At 45.1% G+C, this 25781-nt stretch overlaps 1 protein-coding gene across 1 annotated transcript in view; it reads left to right on the plus strand.

Annotated features, from left to right (window-relative positions):
* Positions 1-25781, plus strand: part of LOC149469262 (phospholipid scramblase family member 5-like) — a 96789-nt gene that overhangs the window by 25946 nt on the left and 45062 nt on the right. The window contains exon 5 of the mRNA XM_089669550.1: positions 3614-3775. Within this exon, the coding sequence (XP_089525676.1) occupies positions 3614-3775 (162 nt within the window). The remainder of the gene's footprint in view (positions 1-3613; positions 3776-25781) is intronic.

Raw genomic sequence — 25781 nt, forward strand, 5'->3', positions numbered from 1 at the left:
CAGTGGCACAGGGAACATCTCACGAGTAGAAAGAAAAATGGATTTAATAAAATTTCAGCAAATTTTGGATGGTAAGTTGATGACATCTGTGAAAAAGCTGAAGTTAAAGAGAGGATGGCTTCTACAAATGGATAATGATCCTAAACACACCTTGAAATCCACGGGGGATTACATCAAGAGGCGTAAACTGAAGGTTTTGCCATGGTCTTCACAATCTCCTGACCTCAACATAATTGAAAATCTATGGATAGACCTTAAAAGAGCAGTGCGTGACAGACAGCCCAGAAATCTCAAAGAACTGGGAGACTTTTGTAAGGAAGAATGGACAAAGATACCTCAAACAAGAATTGAAAGACTCTTGGCTGGCTACAAAAAGCGTTTACAAGCTGTGATACTTGCCAAAGGGGGCAGTACAAGATATTAACTCTGCCGGGTGCCCAAACTTTTGCAGACGCCATTTTTTTGTTTTCTGTTATTTTGAAAGTGTAAATGATGGAAATAAAATCTAACTTTTGTTGACATATTATAAGAATGTCTAATCTGTAATTTGATGCCTTTTGGAGATTTTTCCATCTTTCGTTGGCTTCTTTATGCACATTAATACAAATTTTTAGCTGGGGTGCCCAAACTTTCGATCCCCACTGTATATACTCTGGGACATCTGCCCATAAAATCTCTGATAATCTCTCCAAATACATAAGCAACTAAATACCTTAATGTACTGTACATTCATAGATTTGATGAAGTCATTGGTTTATTCTTTAGCATTGCACACAGGTTCAGAGGGAGGTTTGCAGCTTGACAATGTAATTTATGCCTGCAGTCTAATTTGGGAACTATATAATAAGGCACATATTTCCTTTGTTGTTCTTTTAATGCCAAGAGCTTTGCTGTGTTGGACCCTGTAGTGCAGTACTGAATGTATCAGAGATAAATTCAAATGTCATATCCCAATTATAATAGTTAACGTTGCAAAATATTTTAGACCACAGTAGCTGAATTCTGCCCTTTTGCAAAGGCCAAGTCAATGCAATGCCTCTACTTTGTGTCTGAAATAATTTGTACAATAGTTTTTTCTTCACTGTCTCCAGAAATAAAGCTAGAGAGATTGGTAAGAGAAAGATAACTATAATGCAGAGTTTGATCTTGGTTTCTGCTTGAATGATATATACGCAGTTTGAGTTCTCAGTAGCATTTTCTATCATTTAAAGTAGAACTCCAGTAAAAAATATGTTTTGGATAGAGTGGGTAAATCTGGCTATACATGGGTAGTTTTATTTTTCAGCTATTGGACTGAACGAAAAAAAAAAACCTGACATATTCCATCATCCTCTCAAATGAATTGGATGGAGAAATCCCCCTACCATTACATTGTGTTATGTCAGCAGGACCTGCCACTGTCAGAATACACTGATCAGCTGATCGACAAAAGGTTTCTAGCATGTCCCTTTACCAGAAGTCATTCAAATGATCTACTTCTTTTAAGTAGGGATGGCCACACACTGATCAAAATTTGTCAAGTCCTTGCTGAGCCGGAATAATTTTTATTATTATTACAGGTTCTTATGTAGCGTTGACAATTTATGCAACGCTTTAAAATATATATTGTACATTCACAAGGAATGCCATCAAGGAACTTACAATCTAAGATACCTACATCACATACATATATACATTCATTGGCCAATTTAGGCAGCAGCCAATTAACCTACCAGCATGTCTTTGGGATGTGGGAGGAAATCGGAGTACTGGGAGGAAACTCAAGCAGGCACAGGGAGAACATGCAAACACCATATAATTCTGTGGTTGGCGTTCAAACTGATGACCCTTGTGCTGCTAGGTGGAAGTGCTACTTTGATCAGTTTGTGGCCAGCTTAAAAGTTTGAACAAGGTTTGATTGTAGTCTGTGCCCCATTGTGCAAGCTTGTCTTGCAAGATGTGCTGTCCCAGGAACAAATTTTTCAAGGCACATCTGGATGTACTCAAAGACAGAAAGGTTAATGCAGTCTTGCCGAAAACAGTAATTATGTTCATCAACACATCATATAGCAATTGTTTACAGGTTGCATGGACAATGTTGAATTTTTGTGTGCATTTATACTTTAAACTTGGAAAGACCAACCAGTTTACTTTTATTGTCAGTTTTATATTATCCATTTAATTCACTTTTATCAAGATTTTCATTGTGCTTCAGGGCGGGAACCATGAACCATGAAATACAATGCCCAGCATTTTTGTAGGCTTACATTCAGAGCCATTTAGTAAAATATTTACCTGCAACCATATGCACTAAGCATGCAGTTTAGCATGGATATCAGACAGACTGGAAATTAGGATCTCTGAGTATTTAGCATGAATTTTTCTTTTATATTTTGTTGCACCATACCTGGAGCCCTACTGAGGTTTTCCTTTAACATACATGAAACCAATACATTTTGTAAAGGCCAAGTACAGCCAAACATAAGATATTATCTTGGGAATGTACCTGCTCTGGATCCGTCCAAAGGTTCTTTTTAAACAGACATAAGACTAGTACATTTTTAAACAGAGTGGGTAAAGCTGGCAATGAGACAGCCAAGTAAAGCAAGTGGGTGAGGTTTGGAACTTTAGGCACATTTAAAAGACACAAATTATTGCAGCTTATCATTAAATGTGTTTGTAACTGCAAGTAGTATAAGTCCCTGATTCAGCTTCTTGCAGCCCCTGTTTAGCAGAGCTGTAGTGTGAGGGAAAGAAGCACAAGGAGCCAATCAGTTCATAAAGCATGCTGATAAATCAGATAAATAAAGAGAAATCAGAGGGACAGGGAGATGAGTCCATCATTGTGCTGCATCTGCTTTTACCTTTAACAGGCTAAAATGGTTCCAGAATGACCTTGGTGTAGAAGAAGTGAGTGGATTATCTGGTCATAGGGCTTTGGACTTCTAGTGGCAGAAAAACGTACTGTGGCTGGACTGATGGTGACTATTGCAACAACAGCTGTTTTTTTTAATCTTTTATTGGGCTATTTATTTTTATTTTTTTATTTCTGGCTGGAGTTCTCCTTTAAGGGCAAAAGCCTTGTTTTTTCTTCTCTAAGGGATTAAAAGCACATGGTGGATGATCAACCCAATGGCATCCATCCAAAAGAGAAATATAATTTTTAGGTGGCCTGTTCTTCAAGTGAGTAAATGAAACTCTGCAAATCCAAATGCTGCATAAATTTTCAATTTAATTTTAAATAATAGAACCTATAGACATAAATCAGTAGTATAGCAGACGAGTGCTTTAAACATAAATTTGTATGTGCGACTTATGTGCCTGCCACTTCCCTTCAAATGTGCTGAGCTTTCTGTGATTAAATTTTCCTGCACAATTAAACACTTTTCTACATTTGTGATGATTTTTGACACATCCAGAATAAATTATAGCTTTCTTTGTTTTCTAATGGACATATCTCAGGGGACGGCTATTGTGGAATGATTTGTTTTGACAAGCGAATCAACATGACGATATTCCTTGGTGCAATGCTAATTTGAAGGGTATTGAAAGTTGCTGTTTCAGATGCACTTTTCATTTAGGCATCCTTGATTTAATATTTGTTGAAACTACAAGATATTTTTTTTTATTTTAGCTGGAAGTACAAGTTCCTCCAGGTACAACTGTTGGCTACATTGTCCAGAAATGGGATCCGCTCCTGCCTAAGTTCACAATTCAGAATGAGAGCAAAGAAGATGTGCTGATGATTATTGGTCCATATTTAACATTCAGCTGCTTAGGTGATGTGGATTTTGAGGTATGACTCATTATACTTTAATTCTTGTTTGTGCATAAAGAGAAAAGGGAAGATGAAAAGGGAACACCTAGGGACTGCTTTTTGTTCTAACTGAAAGCCTGCACATATTGTTGGCATCCTGTGGCTATCCATCTGTTATGGAACTACAAGCTCTTCTAGTTGGTAAGACATGCTGGAACTTAGAGTTCCAAAACACCTGAAAAGGCAGAGGTAGTGTAAAGGAAATCCATTTTATTATTAGATATACAGTAATATATATATATATATTGTATATTATTATTATTATACAGGATTTATATAGTGCCAACAGTTTGAGCGGTGCTTTACAATGTGAGGGCAAACAGTATAGTCACGATACAATTCAATACAGACACTGAATGTTTGGTGGATGAGCCTGGCAGCAGCATTCATGATGGATTGGAGGTCGGATAGCTTATGTAAAGGTAAGCCAATGAGGAGGGAGTTGCAGTAGTCGAGGCGAGAGATAACCTGGGAGTGAATTAGGAGCTTTGTGGTGTCATTGTTTATGAAGGGGCATATTTGGAGATGTTGTGGAGGTTGAGACAGCAATCTTTGGAAAGTGATTGAATGTGGGGCCGAAAGTAGAGTTCAGAGTCCAGGATTACACCTAGCACCCTGGCATGCGGGGACGGGTTGATGGTTGTACCACTGATATTGACAGAGAAGTCAAGGGAAGGGGCACGTGGGGGAGGAAATATTAAGAGCTTGGTTTTAGATAGATTGAGTTTGAGGAAGTGGTGTGACATCCAGTCTGATATTTCAGTCAGTAAGTTTGTGATGCGTGAAGAGACTGATGTTGTGAGCTGAGGGGTAGAGAGATAGACTTGTGTGTTGCCAGCATAGAAATAATATTGAAAGCCATGGTAGGCTACCAGCTGATCCATGGAGGAGGTGTAGATCGAGAATAGGAGAGGTCCGAGTGTTCTGTCTCTCCAATCTAAGCATTGATAGTTTGATCTCTGTAACTTACAGTTGTGATGAGATAGCGATAACTTCAACCTCAGGTGGATACCACAGTCAGTGACTCAATCAGAATGATATCTTGCAGATCTTGTGAAGTTTATTCCATAAACTGAGAGAATCTTACAACAATGAACATTTGATAGGTCAAAAGATCATAATGTGATCTACTTCATGACATGAGGCTAGAGCTGCAATGCATTTCTGGGAAAGAGGGAGGGCTATCTTTACAGCATTAACTAAACCAAAGGAAAGGGAGGAGCAGAAACAAAATATAGAAACACTTAAAGGCATATGACAGTCATGTGAAACATGACACCAAGATAGAACCTTTGGGGACCCTGATGGAGAAAAGAAGAGGAGAGGAGGAAGTAGAATTGTAAGTGACACTGAAGGTGCAGTGGGATAGGTAGGATAAGAACCAATGAACAGCACAGTCATGGAGACCAAAGGAATAAAGTTTTTTGAGGAGGAGGGGGTGGTCAACCATATCAAAGTCAGTCGAAAGGTCCAGAAGTAGGAGTACAGAATAGTGTCCATAGGTTTTAGCTGTTAGTAAATTGTTTGTGAGTTTTAGGAGAGCAGTTTCTGTTGAGTGTTGAGGGTGAATTCCAGACTGAAGGGGATTAAGAAGGTGATTCTTAATGAGGTGGCCAGGGAGTTTGAAGGAAAAAGGGGAGCAAGGATATGGGATGTAGGTTGTAAAGATTGGTGGGGTCCAAGGAAGGCTTTTTAAGTATGGGAGTGACTAGTGCATGTTTTAGAGTGTTGGGGAAAATGCAAGAAGAGAGGGACAGATTGAAGATGTGAGTTAGAGAGTGTAGGATAGAGTCAGAGGGTGACCCCAGTATTTCAGAGTGAATAGGGTCCAGGGGACAGATGGTTAGGTGGGTGAAAAGTTTAGCAACCTCATCTATAGTAGCAGAGTTGAATAAGGGAAGTGTTGAGTGTACCTGTGGACATGGGATGTTGGATGGGGGAGGGATATCTGTATAGTGGAGATTTCACAAAAATGTTATCAATCTTATTCTTGAAGTGATTGGCCATCTCCTGGGCAGTGAGTGAGTTAGTGGGTGGAGGTGTGGTGGAGGACGAAGTAGAGAGTTAAAGGTATAGAAGAGTTGACGGGGTCTGGAGGAGAAGGTGTTAATGAGAGAAATAAAATAGGTCTGCTTGGCAATGTGGAAGCAAGTTGAAGTCTTTGTGAGGCTTAGTCTTATGCCAAAGATGCTCAAGAACGCAGCTGAATTTTTTAAGACTTCTGATATCGTCTGTCTGCCAGGGTTGTGGGGGTTAGGGCCTCAATCTGTGTGTAGATAGAGGGGTGAGCTGGTCCAGGGTGGAGAGGATCTATTATATTTTGTCATACAGGTGGTCAGTAGCAGAGTAGAGAAGTGAAGGGTTAAAGTGGCAAAGGCCTCTGTGGGTAATTGCTAGACAGTTGGAAGAAGAGGTGGTGTAAGACAGGGAGAGAGCAAAACTAATAAGGTGGTGATCAGAGAGAGGCAAAGGATCGTTGAAGAGGTTGTAGGATTGAGTGCATAAGTAGGTATGTACTGTATGTGTATATACATATATGATTTTTTTTTGTATATACACTAATATATATATATATATATATATATATATATATATATATATATATATATATATATATATATATATACACATACACACACACACATACAAGTTCCCAAGTGAAGAAGCACTGTTAAGCCTTGGGAATGAGGAGTAGGGAGCATATTATTGAGCTTCATGCTTTACATGTACATTTACTTTCAGATACATGTGCTTCGTTGTTTTAACAAACACACGAAAATCGGATCTGCAGTGCCTTTTCTGATGCAGTGCACTGCAAAGAACGGTACCTTTTCTCTCTGTCATAGTGCACTTTGGGCGCATTGATTTAGTGTATTCCAAATGAATGGCACCACAGTGCATCACAGTTTGTGTGCAGTGCCTCAAGTTACAATAAGGATCAATAAAACGCTAGTTTTAACACATATTAGATGAATGAACTAATTGACATTATTTGACAGCCTACCTATCCAGTCAGTTTACCTATTCATTCCACTTCAAACAGCCAATCGTTTTTTTTATTACCTTGGGTATTCAAAGTGTACACAGCTTAGCCTTATTCAGTAAGCTAAGTAAGGCTAACCACTCATGCTTAGGTTTCTGTTTGTCTGTATTGCCAAGTAAGTTATCTTAATCTCCTAATTGTTAAATTTAAAATGATCTTCTATTTCTAAATTGAGCGCCAAACGTAAAGTCTATACATTTAATGACTGTTGCTGAAGTGCTGATATTTTGACGTGTAGAAATTCACTTTGGACCTGAAATGGAGTGGAAAGAACATATCCTGTTCTAACCAAAAGTAACTAAGTGCAACCAGCACTACAGTTAAAACAGTGCATAAACTTTCTGTGACCAGGCTCCACTTAAAAATACACTGTCGAGGTTACTAAAAAAATAACTACTGCAACCAGTGTGACATTTCTTTTTCTCTGAAAGTACAGCTGGCTGTGACAAAAGCGGAAACTTACCTCTTGTTATCTTACCCCTTGGAATCTTGTTTGAGATGTAATCCTATGATGAAGCAGGCAGAATATGATCCCAGAGTTTTCACGTTCATGTAGAACTGTCATCGTGAATCCTGGTGTTAGTAGTCTATCAGTAAAGATCCCTCTATAATGGCCACAGGAGTAGTTGATTGTTTTCTGTTCAGTCCCAGGTTTAGCCAATTTGATAGTTGTAGACTGGATGTCGGTATGATCTGCAGTAAGCAAGATCATCAAGAATTGGTAATGAATTCTAGAAGAGATGGTTTAGGAGTGCAGGATACCCAAAAAGTGTATAAAAATAGGACAGGTATTCTGAAGCAGCAGGACCTTTAAAAGCTGCCTCTCAGTAACTTCTGTCCCTGCGAGATCAACTAGACAGATCTATGACCATGTAAGAGCAGTCACAGGCTTTTAGGTTGCAGTGGGACTCACTCTAATAAATCTGGCTCTTGACCCTCTGATCAAATACCTAGAAGTAGTCTCTACCTTGCTTCTCTGCAATACCCTTCATCAAGAAGACTCTTTACAAATTTTGCCTATCAGGCAGGCATCTTCTTCCCTAGTTCCATCTGGCTAACACCCTCCAGCAGAGCAGCTATAGTCCTGACCCTCCAGCACATACCCAGGCTGAGGCAAGGTCCAAGCAGAGAGACACTCCAAGTAGACATCCTCTCTGGGCAGAGGCACAGGAGGGAAAGTACACTCTGGAAAGGTGACCCAAATTTGGTCAAATACTTATTGATAACTCAGTGATTGTCCTTCACACTCTAAATACTGTTGCCTCCTTTATGGTAACAGATGAAGCAACCATCCCCCTGAGCTTAGGGAAGACCTGCAAAGCTAAGAAAATTAAAAAAAAAAGATATTCAGGCTGGATACAGCAACAAAACACACTAAATGTAACTGTGGTCACAGTAACATAGGGCAGTTATGTAATCCATGGTAGGTATATACAAACTGGATGAATCCTGTAGATATCACAGCTCAGAAAGTGTATGTTCTTGTTTTGCTTTCAGAGCACATGGAAACATGCACCATATGATGTTAGAAATCAGAGGCAGACTGCAAACCAAAGTGACTGAAATAACCTTTCTTAGAGTTATACCCCTTCAACGTTTTCTGATAAAGGTGATTGAAATGTCAGAGGAATAATTGCAGCTGTAAATGCTCTCTGCCAGTACCAGTTAACCTTTCTATCATATTCCTGTTAATACCTACTTCTAAGGCAATCACATGTTTTATTATCAACAGTAAAGTTCAATGATCAGACTAGAGTATGCCTGCACCATGGTGGGAACATTAGTATTATTCTAACCATTACCTTGTATCCCTTCATTTGAGTCCAGTAATATGAACTCGTTTATAGTTCATTGTGCTATGGTGTCTCAAGAAAATAATGTGGATGTAAAATATAAATCAAAATACAGGACAGGTCCTCACATTTGTTTCTATAATGATATTTTACTGGCCTGAATGCCAAATGATTGTAGCCCGAGGCTAATCATTTACCTCCCTCTGATCTGCCTACTCAGAGAATAGTATAAAAAAATGTCACCTGAACAATTTCTTTATGTATATGTAATACTGTCACCTGATTGAAATAAATTACAATGTTATTCAAATATGCAGTTCCCCTGTGTACTCAGCACAGTCTCTCTGGACTGAAAAGTATTACTAAAGGCATATTCCTCAGTTCTATATGTTCCACCTACCCAATGTGGAATAGAGATAAGAAAGCTGAATATGCTATTCATGAATTTGCCAAGAGACAAGCAATCTAACAGGTTACCAGCAAATGAAGACCTTACTATTCCCTTTACACACCCAGGCCAAATCACCCAGTCTACACCAGATCATTGTGAACCTTGTTGCTATATAGCTCCACTGCTGAAATTTATTATAAACAGTGGGTTCCAAGGTGTCACACAGCAATATGGCTAGTGGCGTAATCTCAGAGTTGCTATTTAAGGTTAAAAAAAACAGTTACATTCCCAGCATGCGCGTTTGTAGACAAGTAAAGTCTCTTTTCTCCATTGCAAGTGGCACTCAAACCGCAGTGACATTGCAGAGCGAGAGGAAGGTAAGAGGAACCTGTTCTATGGTTTCCCAGGTCACTGGTAAAATTGATCCGATTGGATGTTGATGCCCCATGAGATTCTGGTGGCAATCTTAGATCAGGCAGAGTCTATTTAAGACTCTGGTCGGTCCATCAGAACCTGCTCCTTTCATTGCATAGAACTGTGAGTGTTCCCAGATGGGTGACTTCCCGTTGGGCTATTTGTGTCTTTGAGCTGTTTCTTCAATACAAAGTTTGATAACCGCAACCGGACTCAGTGTATTTACTGTCAGACCATCAAATGGTGGGTGTCATAACTGATCACATGTGCAGCACCATGGCAGTTGCCGATCAAACAGAGGCTATGATGGCAGCTTCCTTGGCTGAAATACACTGCTCAAAAAAATTAAAGGAACATTTTTATTCAGAGTATAGCATCAAGTCAATTAATTTCGTGGGATATTGATCTGGTCAGTTAAGTAGCAGACGGGGTTGTTAATCTGTTTCAGCTGTTTTGGTGTTAATTAAATTAACAACAGGTGCACTAGATGGGCAACAATGAGATGACCCCCAAAACAGGAATAGTTTTACAGGTGGAGGCCACTGACATTTTTTTCCCTACTCATCTTTTCTGACTGACTGTGTCACTACTGGTAGCATGAAACGATACCTGAACCCTACAGAGGTTGCATAGGCAGTCCAATTCCTCCTCAATATGTGCCATTGCCAGAAGTTTTGCTATGTCTCACAGCACAGTCTCAAGAGCATGGAGAAGATTCTAGGAGACAGAAAGTTACTCTAGGAGAGCTGGACAGGACCGTGGAAGGTCCTTAACCCATCAGCAGGACCAGTATCTGCTCCTTTGTGCAAGGAAGAACAGGATGAGCACTGCCAGAGCCCTACAAAATGACCTCCAGCATGCCACTGGTGTGAATGTCTCTGACCAAACAATCAGAAACAGACTTCATGAGGGTGGCCTGAGGGCCTGACCAGGGGTGGACTGACAACTCATGGGGCACCCGGGCAATAGGGGACCATGGGGACCCTTTGTCCTCACCCACACTCAAATCACACCCAAAAAAGCCTATGAAAAAGGTACCAGGGACATCTCATGGGGCCCACTACTGACCCCGGGCCCTCGGGCAGTGCCCGAGTTCCCCAATGGTCAGTCCGCCCCTGGGCCTGACATCCTCTAGTGGGCCCTGTGCTCACTGCCCGGCACCATAGAGCTCGATTGGCATTTGCAATTGAACACCAGAATCTCGCAGGTCCGCCACTGGTGCCCTGTGCTTTTCACAGATGAGAGCAGGTTCCCTGAGCACATATAACAGACTTGAAAGGGTCTGGAGAAGCCGTGGAGAATGTTATGCTGCCTGTAACATCATTCAGCATGACCGTTTTGGTGGTGAGTCAGTGATGGTCTGGGGAGGCATATACATGGAGGGACACACAGACCTCTAGAGGCTAGACAATGGCAACCTGACTGCCATTAGGTATTGAGATGAAATCCTTGGACCCATTGTCAGACCCTACGCTGGTGCAGTGGGTCCTGGGTTCCTGGTGCACAAAAATACCCGACCTCATGTGGCGAGAGTATGCAGGCTGTTCCTGAAGGATGAAGGAATTGATACCATTGAATGGCCCCCACACTCGCCTGACCTAAATCCAATAGAACACCTCTGGGATATCATGTTTTGGTCCATCTGACACCTCCAGTTTGCACCTCAGTCTGTCCAGGAGCTCAGTGATGCCCTGGTCCAAATCTGGGAGGAAATACCCCAGGACACCATCCGCCATCTCATTAGGAACATGCCCCAATGTTGTCAGGCATGCATACAAGTATGTGGGGCCATACAAACTATTGAGTACCATTTTGAGTTGCTGCAATGAAATTTCTGCAAAATGGACTAGCCTGCTGCATCATTTTTTCACTTTGATTTTCAGAGTGTCTTTGAATTCAGTACTCTGTGGGTTGATCATTTTCATTTCCATCAAACGATGTGGCATCCTTACGTTCCTAACACATTACCCAGTCCATTTCAGTATAGATCTCCAGCATGATATTTTTCCCCATTGAGATCTGATGTGTTTTTTTTTCTATGGTTGAACTGGATGGACCTTTGTCTTTTTTCAGCCAGACTAACTATGTAGCTATGTAACTATGTGTTTCAAAGTGTTCCTTTAATGTTTTTGAGCAGTGTAGTTAAGAGGGTTTACTTTTTAAGAAGCAGCTGATCAGCTGGAGTCAGGTGTTGTGATGCCCGCTGATCCTACTCAAGAAATAAGCAAATGGTTGTTTAAGTGGTAAGGCCTTTAAGCATTAGGACCTACAGGAAGCCTATACTGACCTGGACTCAAAAATCTGGCACTGTGGGTACAAAGATAAGCAGTATTAGGCAATGGACTTAATCTCAGCCCCTCCACTCAAATCTGGTCTTTGGGGAACTCATTTTTAGGAATTTCTAGCCTATCATAAAAAAAAAGAAAGAAATCAATGGCCTCTAGTCTAATGTATTGTCTATCCACACACAATCAGATACATTTACTTGCCAGAGTTAATGGAAACCTGTAGTAAGAAAATTTTACTGGCCTTCATTGCTGACCATTTTCATTGGCTTCAACGCTTTTCATCATAATTGCAAAGTTAGAATATTCAATCTTCTTACCTTTTCTATATGTGCAAAATTCTTAAAGCCACTGGGTCAGCACAACAGCCAAATAGTATTATTTAAAGGGAAGGTCACCTGAGCAGTCTACACAATTCCTTCACTACAGGTTTGCTTTAAACTGAACTCCAATCAGATATTGCAGGTGTGTATTCACTGCAGAATTAATAAATGTATTTTTACATACAATTAGTGTAATAATTAGTCTGGTTATCAACTCCTGTAATCTATGGCATGGTAGAACTGGTATTGGTAGGGGCCACACTAACAGTTTATCATGCTGTGCTGCCAGGAGGATAGAGCAGAGTAAACTGAGTTGATGACTAAAGCCGGCCACACAAGGATTGAAATTTGGTTGATTCAGCAGGGACCAGCTGAATTTTGATCCATGTATAGGCAGGCTGGCTGTATGGAAGTCAGTCTACCAATTGACGTCTGTACAACCAACCAGTCAGATTTTCCTTGTTCAATTAGCACCACAGGCTTTAGCCAGCAGTGCTGATCAGTGGGAACCTAGTCATCTATGGGCTGCCTTAGAGGTGTGTTGGTGCTCTGTCTCTGGGTCTGACACCAATGTATTCCTCACAGTGTAGCTAATCCCCAGAACAAAAATAACTGTAGCAATACCCTCACGAGGAGCGCTTGTATGTTTGCCCCGATTTCCCCTTACTGTGCTCCGCAGCCAGGCACACTGTATTTCTCACAACTATGCTTCGCCTAACTATAGAAATCCTAGCACCTGACTAGGAGGGTGCTACACTCACCGTCCCCCCAAACAAAAAAAATAGGCCATGTCCTCATTGGCCTGGGCAGCCACCCCTACAAAAATTTTGTATATAAATCTAAGCAAAGTATCCCACAAACTTGGAGGGGGAATAGAGGAGTAACATATGTACAGACCCAATAAAGGCAAATAAATTAGCAGTGCAAAAATAAAGTATCTGCTGTAAAGTATTTACACAGGTTTAAGGTAGAGTCCCACCAAGTGCAACTTTTATGTGTACCCCACGGCAAAAATGGAAGTAATTAGTGGAGTGAAATAAACACATATCTAACTATGCTCTAGACCAGGGGTGTCAAACTGACGGCCCTCCAGCTGTTGTGAAACTTCCATCATGCCTCTGCCTTTTGGAGTCATCCTTGTAACTGTCAATCTTGCAATGCCTCATAGGACTTGTAGTTTGGCAACAGCTGGAGGGTCACCAGTTTGACACCCATGCTCTAGACTATCTGATACATTTTAGACATTATCAGCAATGTATAATGTATTACAGTGGAGGGCCTCAGCTGAGACAGTAGTTCCTTGCAGTCCTACAGGGAAAGAGAAAGAACACATATGTACACATTACACATCATGCTCTGAAAGATAGGCATGGGAATATCCTCTCACTAAGAGGTGATCTTCCCACTGAAAATGCAACTGTCAGATCTGCTCTAACATTCTCGTAGCAGACAGATCTAATGATGGCCCCCTAAGGGCAACTCTTGACACATCGTCTCTCAGAGCCCTGAAAACAGAGGTAGACATCCTGACTAATTTCACTACCTAAACATGTCATGAAAAATAGACTCATCAACTTTAAAGGTCTTTTTTTTCAAATTTAAGGTCCAGGCTCTGATAACCAAAGTCCATAGCTCTCACATAGAGGATTGGGAGCTTAGGTCTCCCTGCATGCAGCACACCTTTTCTTGCAGTATCAGGAATAATCGCCAACACGGCGGCTGTAAGGACTCAGTAAGGGATCCTTCCCTCACTGGGTACAAATACAAAATATCTTCGCAAAGTGTCCATCAATAAAAGATTTTCGCAAAGTGTACATAACAAGAATCTTTGCAAAGTGTCCTTTCAAAATGAAGAACTTGGCTAGGGATCCTTCCCCTGCTGTTTGTAAGTGGCTTTCTGTAGGAGTCTCTGTTGATCAGCCATCACCTGCCCCTAAGGCAACAGCTCAAAAGACAGCTCCTGCGAAGTAACAAAGGCTGTCCCTTGCACTGGGCAAAAGGTCCGTTTCTAGTCAAGGAACCAAGACTTCGCAAAGGTTTCTTTTCCTTTGAGCACAATTTCTTATTGTAGCAAGCCATTGCCTGAGCCTACAGAAATGAGTCACCAAAACTTAATAGCATAGCATGTTCAGGCATGAGCCAAAGTACCCTTCCTCCTTGTCACAGGGAGGTAAAGGAAGGGATTCAGAACTAGGGTGTTATCCCTTTAACCACTTACCATCCGCCCTATAGCAGAAATACTGCTACAGGGTGGCACGGGTGCGCAAAATCACGCATATATACCCATGCTGCCGATTACGCCCCTGGGTGTCAATCACCGGGTCTTGGAAGGTGATTACCCACCGGCGCCCGGTGATTGATGAGGATCACCGACGGAGAGAAGGGATGCTTTGTTTTGTTTACCAACAGTCTTCCTCCCTGTCAGTTTGGGCACACTGCTCTGGATGGTTGAGCAGAGCCATCCAGAGCAATGTGCTTTACAGTGAAGCACACCCCCTCCGGTCCCCTAGTAAAACACTCCCAGCACACAGTTAACCCTTTGATGACTCCTCCATGTTAACCTCTTCCTGCCCAGTGCCATTAGTACAGTGTCAGTGCTTTTTTTTGGAATTGATCATTCTATTGTTGTCACTGGGGATGTCAATGACACCAAGTCAGTTCCCCCCAGTGTCAGAATGTTCACCACAGTCCAACTATTAGTCACTGATTGCCGCCATTATTAGTAAAAAAACCAAAACCTATCTATTTATACCGCCATTTGTAAACACTATAACTTTTACGTAAACCAATTAATTTACACGCATTGGGATTTTTTTTAGTAAAGACATGTAGTAGAATACATTTTGGCATAAATTTATGACAAAATTAGATTTTTAAAATTCTTTTTACTGGTCATGGTTAACCTCTTCTGCGCCGCTCTATAGTAGAAACACTGCTACAGGGTGGCACAGTGTCAGGGCAGGAGCCGAGGAACGGACAGGCAGGCCTAACAATGTAACGCACTGGCTGACGACAACCACCACCCACAGACCGAAGTCCCTCAGGGCGCGGAGTCTAAGTCCCAGGCTGCCCTTCACCAGGGCCCCTGATGGTGGGGATGGACTTGATGCAGCCAGGAACCAGGTCGCGGCCCCCTAGACACCTCAGCTGCGGTAATGGCCGCCGCCAATGGCGTGTAGCTGGTGGAAGAGACAAAAGAGTAGTCAGACAGGCCGGGGTTAACAACAACAACAACAGGACAAAACAGTACAGGACAGCAGACGAGAATCACAGGTCACGAGCCGGGTTCAGCAACAGAGAGTCAGATCAAAGGAGAATACAAAGAATAGTCAAGTCACAAGCCGAATCAGAATACCAGGAGAGTCACGAGAGTCAGAACAGAGTAATAGTAACACAAAGACACAAGACACAAGTGCAAAGAGCATGTGCGGGCCACAGGTTTATATGTCATCAGCCACACCCCTCTGGGGGGTGGACCTCAGAGACCTGAAGGCATAAAAAGGATTCCCATCATGCACAGCAGAATCCAAGATGGACGCCAGCACATGGAGTAACATAACCTCAGGGAAAAGGTAGGACCTTGACACACAGGTGCACAAAATCACGTATATATACGTAATTCGCGCTCCCGCAGCTTTCGTGCCCCTCCCAGATAGCGTCAGATTGCCCGTCAGTACACCAGTAATCACATTTAACCCCTTGATTGCCAGGAACATGCTCACATACACAATAAACCTCCAATGTTAGTATAGAGTCTGAACGGATCAATATTTTATATACCAGTGTTCACATTAGTATAGTGCCCACAAAAATGCAGCGTTAGCGGGATCAGCCCCGGCAGCAGCCAGCACCTGCGTTTAGCCCCTACGCTTCCCCCCACCCCCCCTTCTCCCCAGCAAGTGCAATGTCAGTAGGTCACTATCACTTGATACATTGACTATCACTTGAGCAGCAGCATAATTCACAGCTCCGGTCGTAATCCCCGGGTGCACAGCCGCCAGGGATCTCCCCTACCTCCCTCACCTGGAGGGGAGAGCTGTCCTCCTCGCTGCGGCGGATGATCGCGGCGGCGATCTCGGTGGCGGATGATCCTGCCCTCCTGCCTGGTCCCCCATGTGGTCCCGCGACACAGCGCCAGTCCCTTGTCACCCCGGCTCCCCTCCTCAAGCCACCAACGCACAGCGAGCCACGGCCCGCCACAGCCCTAAGGTACGTCAGGTACGAAGGCCGCTCAAGCCTCCCCACTGCTCCACCCCTGCCTCCACTGCAGCGTCGCCCGTCCTGCAGGGCCCAGCCACTGACACTCGCCATCAACCACATAAGCCTCCCACATAAGCAGGTGCAACCACAGTGCAAACACATAAGCCACCCACAGCCCTCAACTCTGCTGTCTCCCACCGCCCGCTGCACCCCCGCATCTAGGCTGCACGCCATCACAGCTGAGCCCAAAGCCACATAAACCACCAGACCAACCACACCGCTCAGCCCCCACCTCACAACCCTACCATCTGGGTAGTTTGAGGACAGGGAGAGGGCACCGGCGGTCCCCTCGATCCTACCGCGAAGGAGCAAGGGACACACACCTCCTAGGCCGAGGCCTACCTCAATACCAAAGCACCTGGCCTGGTAGGGCCTGCCGTGGCCTACCATGACACCCCCCCTCTGACAACCCAAAGAGAGCCTGCATCTGGCCTAAAGGAGCTCCACCCACACATCCCCATCCATACCCGTAAGAGTGACCCGAAGCGAGCGTCTTTTCCACACTACTGAGCCCAGCAGATGATTTCGGCCTGGCCTACCATCACCTCCCACGACGCAACCCTGCACGGACCTGCTGAGCCCAACGGATGACCTCGACCTAGTGAGGCCTACCATCGCCTACTACAACGCAACCCTGCCCGGACCTGAAGCCCATCTGTTGACCCCCGGGAATACAGTCCGGGAGAATGCCCGACTGCTGATTCTGCGATCTCCCAACCCCTACTACGCCCATCTCCCACAGCTGATGCCCACCCCTCACAACCTCCTTTACACCTCATCTCCACCACCTGGGAAACACTTCCGCTGTTGATGTCCACCCTTCATCTCCTCAAACCAAACCTCACCTCTCAAACTGGGACTTACACAAACTGGAACTTGCGGCTTGATCACCCTTGGCCACAACCTATCGACCTGAACTCTACCCATCCTGATCCTAGGCATGAGAGCTCTAGCTACAGGAAGACACAGCGACGAGATATGCCACTGCACACTAGACTATCTGCAACCAAGCACCCTGAGAAACTTCCCACCACACCTGACCGCCACTCCGTTTACCTTCCTAAAATGCCTCCTTTACTCCTCCTCCTCATACTCCTCTCCTACGTTCCCAAAATCTCTTCTCTATATTCCTCTGCTCCTCCCAAACAACTGTACATTGCACCCTCACTGCTTCCTTCTCCCCTCTACGGCTCTCACCACCTCCTCCTGATACTCCACTCTCCCACTGACCCAAACACCTCCACTGGTAGATTTACGCACTCTTGTACATCCCGCTCCCATGCCACCTTTCTCACCCTTCTTCTCCTAACCCTGAACCCTGGCCCTGGTCCTCCACCACCTCGCTCACCCACAAGGCACCCCCCCACTTCCACGAACTTCCGCAACCCCCTCAATCTAATACCTGTCCCTCTGCTCCCCAAAACCACCCCCTGTTCTCATGTGCACTCCTGAACGACCGATCCACTCCTGAACTCACCGCCATCCACGACCTCTTTGTTTCTCGCTCCCTCAACCTCCTAGCGATAATCTATCGGCCTCCCGGACCCGTGTCCCGCTTCCTCGACAACTTCTCTGCTTGGCTATCCTTCTTTCTCTCCTCCAAGCTACCCACCATCATACTTGGAGACTTCAACATCCCTATCAACATCAATAACCCGGCTACATCCCAACTCCTCTACTTAACCTCTTCCTTTGCACTCGCACAGTGTATACAGTCCACCACCCACTCCGACGGGAACATCCTGGACCTTGTCTTCTCTCATGTCTGCACTCCCCACAACCTCACAAACACCCCCTTCCCTCTCTCTGACCACAACCTTATTACCTTCTCCATCTCCTCGTCCTTAAACACCTACCCCTCCAAATGTCAAACCATCACCAGCCAAAACCTCCGCAACCTGAACCCTGCCCCCTTCCACTCTGCAGCTGATCAACTTTATGACAGTATCCTTCCCCTGTCCTGCCCTGACCTGGCCACTACTGCGTATAACAACTCGCTGTCAACCACTCTAGACTCATTAGCGCCTCTAACCACACGAAGCATTAGACCCCGACCGCTTCAGCCCTGGCAGACTGATCATACCAAAAATCTCAAACGACGCAGTCGTGCGCTGGAGCGACTATGGCGCAAAACCAGATCCCAACTAGCATTCACCCGATATAAATCTGCCTTCCTCACCTACACTTCCTCCCTCCACGCTGCCAAGCAAGCCTACTTTGTGACCCTCATCAATACCCTCTCCTCCAGTCCTCGCTGGCTCTTCTCTACTTTTAACTCTCTACTCTCTCCACCCCCACCCAGTACCTCACTCACCACCCACGAGATTGCCAATCACTTCAAAAACAAGATTGCCGCAATTCGTAGGGACATCGCCGCTGCTCAGACCTCCACCCCACCTAGCACCCCTCACATGAAAATCCCCTCAACACCCCTCTCCCTCGACCTTGCCACTGTCCAGACCTCCACCCCTCCTAACATTCCTCACACTAAAACCCCCTCAACACTCCACTCCTTCAACCTTGCTACCACTGAAGAGGTCACTAAGGTCTTCTCTGAAGCCCACCTCACCACCTGCCCCCTCAACCCTGTCCCCTCACAACTCCTACGCTCTCCCTCCTCCTCCATCCTATGCTCCCTCACCCACATCTTTAATCTCTTCCTCTCTACTGGTGCATTCCCTTCCCCTCTGAAGCATGCACACATCACTCCCATGCTTAAAAAACCCTCCCTGGATCCACCGACCTGAACAACCTTAGACCCATCTCCCTGCTGCCATTTACATCCAAACTCCTTGAGCGCTTAGTCTATAATCGCCTAAGCTACCACCTCAATGACAACAACCTCCTTGATCCCCTACAATCTGGCTTCCATCCCCTACACTCCACCGAAACTGCCCTACTCAAACTCACCAACGACCTGCTAACCGCCAAAGCTAATGGCCACTATTCAGTGCTCCTACTCCTCGACCTCTCCGCGGCTTTCGACACAGTCGACCACCCCCTCCTCCTCAAAAAACTACACTCTCTTGGCCTCAGAGACTCTGCTCTCTCCTGGCTCTCTTCCTGTCTATCACAGCGCTCCTTCAGTGTTACCTATAACGCTGCCACCTCCCTCTCACTCCCCCTTTCTGTTGGGGTCCCTCAAGGCTCTGTCCTTGGGCCCCTTCTCTTCTCCATCTACACCTCCTCCCTTGGCCAACTGATACACTCACGGCTTCAACTACCATCTCTATGCTGACGACACGCAAATCTATCTCTCTACCCCTCGCCTCACCCCTTCAGTCTCCGCCCGAATCACTAGCCTACTGAACGACATATTGGATTGGATGTCACTCTACTTCCTCAAACTGGACCTTTCCAAAACTGAGCTCCTAGTTTTCCCCCCAGCCCGCGCCCCCCCCCCCCTGACTTTTCCATCACGACCAACAATGCCACCATCACTCCCACCCCGCAAGCCAGAGTACTTGTTGTCATCCTAGACTCCAATCTGTCCTTCCAGCCCCAGGTTCAATCGCTGACAAACTCATGTAGACTCCACCTCCACAACATCTCCAAAATACATCCTTTCCTAACCCCGGAAACTACTAAGCAACTCATTCATTCCCTTATTATATCACGACTTGACTATTGTAACTCCCTCCTCACCAGCCTACCTCACCACAGTCTATCCCCGCTTCAGTCTATCCTGAATACTGCGGCCAGACTCATCCACCTTACTAACCGCTCCATATCCGCCACCCCCCCTCTGCCAATCCCTCCACTGTCTTCCGATTGCCGAACGGATAAAATTCAAAATGCTAACACTGATGTACAAAGCTATCAATAACACTGCCCCAAACGACATCCCCGACCTGATATCCAAATACCACCCTAAACGTACTCTCCGCTCCTCACAAGACCTCCTTCTCTCCAGTTCCTTTGTCTCCTCCTCCCATGCCCGTCTCCATGACTTCTCCATGGCTTCTCCCATCCTCTGGAACTCCCTACCCCAATCCATCAGATTATCACCTACTCTGCTCTCCTTTAGGCACACCCTGAAACCCCACCTCTTCAGGGAAGCCTACCACGCCCTCAGCTAATTGCCGATCTCCTCCACTCCTCCTACCGCTCCATCCCCCACAGCTATTCCTCCCGTACCACTATCCCCTCCCTCCTAGATTGTAAGCTCCAAGGAGCAGGGCCCTTGAACCCCTCGTGTGTCGCACTGTATTGTTATTGTACTGTCTCGTGTATTGTCTCCCATTGTAATGTACAGCGCTGAGCGAACTGTTGGCGCTATATAAATACTGTATTATAATAATACATCGCACACAAAACCACAGTGTTCACAGGATCAGGCCTGATCTCTGTTAGCACTTGCCAGTAAATTTTTTTGTAGTGGTTCAAGCAGTCCTTGACAGCCAGGTGCTCCATGGCGAGTCCTATAAGGTCATTGCATGACCGCGCAATTACCTGTTGAAATAGTGAAGCGCTGAATTGCAAAAAGAGGCCCGGTCAGGAAGGGGGGTAAATCCTCAGGATAGCAAGTGGTTAAGTTGCACTTCCTTTAACATTTAAGCTTGAAACTTCAACAACTGAAAAGCTTTGAATAGGAAGTCTTTTCTCCGAACCTTGAGTAGAATGAAAGTGAGCAGCTGTCCATTCACCACAGTAGCAGCCCAAAAAAACTTGACTGGAGGAAAAACAAAGAGTTCTCTGAGCATCGGGGGTTTACCCCCTCCAGGTTGTAGCCCTGGGTGTCTGAGAATAGCAACAATCCCCAGATACACCCTTCTTCAATTTGCAAGGATAGAATGGGAAGGGGAATTTGGGAATAGAGGGATTGCCCTCTGTAAGCAACCCTAACAAACTCAGTCAGGTGCTTCTGACACAGCGATTGACAAAATTTTTTTTATTTCAAACTAAGAATATGACAAAAGCAAATAACATCAACTCACATGTTCTTCAGTAGTAGAAGTCTGGGTGAGGAATCTGAGCCATCTTTTCATCAGGGCCCCAGACATTGCTGGCCTGCACTTGACTCCGCTGTCCAGCTCTGTTGATCACCACCTTGTCAATGAAGATGGATTCTCCCAGGCTCCAATTCTCCTTAACAAACAAGAATTCTTCCCAGTGTGGGGGTTTAGATCTGTTGCGAAAGAGCTTGGGGATTTACATAAAGTCCCACACAGCTTCATCACAGCAAGAATCCCATTTGGATAGTCATACCCATACTCTAGGGTCACTTTCCTCTGTACAATGCACCTGAAGTTGTGAGAAACTTGCTAATTTCTGCCTGTCACCTCTCCCAGGTGGAGCATATGGGGTTGTTTCCTTTTTGATAAGGATGCTGTCATTCTCAGCTCGAGCCCGAACATAACTCTTCGGAGGGAACAAATCAGGTCTCCTGTTTACATAGGCTTCGCAGAACCCCAGATTTCTTGCACACTGCTCAAAGCTGGCATTTTCCTTGTCAAACAAGTCAGAGCACTGAGAGCCTTTCTCTTCTGCAGCCTCATGGACCCATTCAGTCTCTTTAACTGGCTCACAATCTGCTATCCGTTCTTCCAGGTATCCATAATGGTACTGGAAGCTGGGTGACCCCGTGTCAATAGCTCCTGGCTCTTCCTCTCCTGAAGAGTTCGATGAAGCTAGCCTCTGTACTCTGTAGGCCATCGTGACTTGGGTCCCCACTTGTGGGCGACTAATAGCAACTGCTGTTGAAGAAAATGGTTTCTGTTCAGCCTGAACTGGGTAGGTGGTCTGGCAGATGGTAGTGGGGGTATACACCATTGGTCCTGGCACCAGCATTATTCGCCTTACGTCTCTATCTGCCTGGGGAGCTGAACGGATAGCCGCAGCAGGCAGTGCTTCTGTGCTGTACCGAGTTTCCCAATCCACTAGCAGCACTTGGGTCTGGCAATCACTCTATACTAGATCCAGCAACATCCGCAATGACCACACCAGCCCCACACTTGCAGCTTCACAGTCACACACTGGCATCTGTCACATATCAATCCCAAACGATCTCCAGTCTCTCCACTGCATAAGGCCAAACTCCCGTGGGAGAGGAAACGCACTGTCAGTCAGCCATGCTGGATGTTCACAACCTCTCTCGGCAGCTCCGGTAAGCACACCTGCTTCCACCATCTTGCTACTCCTGACACATGGTTCTCTCTCAGCTGCACCCAGAAATGATGGCTTAGCTCCGCCCCTATACAGATTGGCTGACTTAGGGCACCAACGCCGCTCTCCATGATGGGCAGACACTTTGGCGGCAGCCCCTCCTGTTAGGCAGACAGTCCCAACGTGCTCTTTCCCACACTGCAAGGTAACCCGTTCACTGCCTCCACTTGAAAATGTCCCGTTACTGGCAACTGTGTAGCAGACATCTTCTGTGGCACAGACACTGATAACAATTCAGTCTCCTCTCAGACAGATTTTACTGGCACTCACACTCTCACACCACACATCAACTCTTCTGCTGCCAATTGAAAATGCCCTTACCCTAGCAGTGTCCTTAACTGTAAAGCAGACATTCTCCATTGTGACACAGCAATTCTCCAGCACACCGATTGCCTCTCCACAATCCAACATCCTGATTGCCTCTCTGCAATACACATTCTCTACTGTTGCCTATAGCAACCACTGCAACTTCCAAGGGGAAATCCCAGAAAAGCCCCCTTGTGCCTCTTGTATATTTACCATGGTTTCCCCTTACTTCGCCCTGCAGCAAGGCACAGTGTATTTCTTCAGCCAAATACACACACTTCTGCTTGTTGTCTTCAGTGACCAGTCTATGGGATGTGTTTTTTGGAGTTTTATTGTAGAACTGGGGATAGGGATGGGGAATTGTAGTAGGATACTCCAAAATTAGAACTATTCACACTGAGGATGGTAGACTGTAACAGTTCAGAGGTAATGCAACTGAGCAAAGTCCTTTGCAGTAGCACCCGTTGGACAAACTCTTCAGAACACTAGCCAGTATTCCCTTTCTCAGACCCACGCTGACTATCAAGCACCAGAGGAGTAGCAAAGCACACAGAGTCCCCAAGATCTCTCAGTGTCTGTACTCACAAGCCGAAGGACAGAATGGTTGCCTCCTTCCAATCTTCCAAGCCACTCTCTCTCTCCAGTGATGGCAGACAGTGGTGTATTTAGGTTTTGTGCTGCCCTAGGCAATGCAAAAAACGAACGCCCCCCGCGGAGAGAGCCTGATATTGACCAACAACACCTCTGCTCCCCCCCACTCGAAAGAGCTTTCAACTAACACATATCCCAGCCCCCCCCAGCGAGAGAGAGAAAGACACTCACCTTCACAGCTCCGAACATCCCTGGGAATGAGAGTCGGGCTCTGCATACACCATCAAGCAGCCCACAGCCTGCTGTTCATTTACCTACCCATGTTTTGGAAGGCTCTCATACCTTCCTGAAGGCAGGTAGAACTCAGACAAACTCAACAGCATCAGAGCATAATGAACAGACCTAACTAATCCATCACAGCACTGTCTCGATTTTCCTGTCACTCTGGTAAGCAAAGAAACACAACTATACTTATTTAACTATACAAATCCTAGTGACTGACTAGGAGGGTGCTGCATAATATACTGAAGCTTACCAATTCTTTTTTTTTGTTCCAAAAATACTTTATTAGATAAAGTAAGGTATAGCAATATACATACAAATACGGATCACAGTCCAGACATAGACACAGCATGTAGCATCCTGTTTCACAGACGGGCTGTGGGTTTAAACTGTAGTACAAATCGAGGTGAGATATATCATTATGTCAAATATTTGTAACAAACCAGCAGATACGCAAAGTATAATAGATAAATCGATGTAGGTATATTGATTACCGATCTATTGACTTGTCAGTCCGTATATTAAGGGAATGTGAAGTGTTAGGTAAGGGAAGCACAGGATGATGTGTATGTTATGATTTGTGCGTCCAGTTCAGGAGCGTGTGAGCCATGTGAAATCATTCACACCTGTATACGAGATTAAATGCTACTGTATATTTGTGGGGAATATATGAATACGGAAGGCATATAAAAGGTGTGAGATAAAGAAGAGTCAGAAAGGAGAATAGTTAGAGAAGAAGTAAAAAGTGGGGTAGTGGGGGGGGGGGGGGAAGGGGAGGAGAGGGAGAAGGAGGGGAATGGGTACAGAGTAAAGGGGATGTTAAAGTGAGTAATTGTGGATGATATAAATCTCATCATTGTGTATGAGCCAGAAAGATAGTCATATAGCTTAGGATGTAAGACGTGCAAGATCATTCAATGAGGCAACACATGGGTAAAGAACCCGGAAGGCAGGCCACTATGCCGAGTCTCAGGCCGTCCAAATGTGCATCAAATGCATCTTCGGTGGACAGGGTGTTCCCTAGTACAACATTGTGTCTAATCATTCAGTCAGGTAGTGTAGGCTGTTCATGCACTAGGAGGTGATAGGTAGTGGTGGTTTTGAAATGACTCCAACAAGCCCGTGTCTTCCTGAATCTCTCGGGATGTTCTTTTGCTACAGAGATAAATTCCTCCATTTCCTCCATTTTGTTGATCCTAGCAAACCATTCTCGAATAGTGGGAACATGTGTTGAGCGCCAGTGGACTGGGATACATTGTTTTGCCGCGTTGACCTTGTGCATGGTGAATGATTTACTAAATGGAAGTGTGGAATGGTGGAGCAAGAATTGTGCAGGGGAGAGGTCTAGGGAGTATGTAGTTACTTGTGTGATTATGGGTTGGATTTTCTCCCAGAAAGGCTGCAGCAATAGGCAGTCTCACCAGATATGCAAGAGTGTACCCGTTGCCTGGTGACATCTCCAACACAAATCTGAGATGTTAGGGTCAAATTTGTGAAGCAGGAATGGAACTCTGTACCATCTAGAATATAGTTTAAAATTGTTTTCTTTTGTAGAGCACATATGGACCCTTTGTGTATACGTTCGTAAATGTGATCCCAGTCTTCTGGCGATAGTTGGAGTTGTATGTCAAAGCTCCAGGCCTTGCAAGCTTTCCTAGACGGAAGGTCGGTGGGGTTTTTGAGGCATGTGTAGAGCTTAGATATAACATGTCTCTGGGGAGAGTCTGTTGAGCAAAGTTTTTCAAAAGGGGTGAGTGGTCTAGTATAATCTAGATGGGAGGAGCTATGTAAAAAAAGGGCTGGAGCTGTCTGTACATCCACAGCGTCAGGGTTAGGGATGGCCATTTGTTCAGAAGGAAGTCTCTGGGTAAGAGTGTCTCATCTTGGAAAAGTTGATGCAAATGCAAATTATCTGTGGGGTTAGACCCGGCGAGAAAAGCATGAGACATACCAGGCGGAAAGTCTGGGTTCATTTTAATAGGGGTGAGTGGTCCAGGTGTGGAAGAGAGACCTGTTTTCTGACTTATCTGATGATAACACGATAGAGTGGGGCCGATAGGAAGGTGCTCCCTGAACTCAGACGGAATGTGGGAATTTTTCAGCCAAGGGGAGGTGGCGAGCGGGGTCCCCAA

This window comes from Staurois parvus, unplaced genomic scaffold (genome assembly GCF_062004578.1).
Source record: "Staurois parvus isolate SC_StPar_1 unplaced genomic scaffold, SC_StPar_1.0 ptg000078l, whole genome shotgun sequence".
Lineage (NCBI taxonomy): Eukaryota > Metazoa > Chordata > Amphibia > Anura > Ranidae > Staurois > Staurois parvus.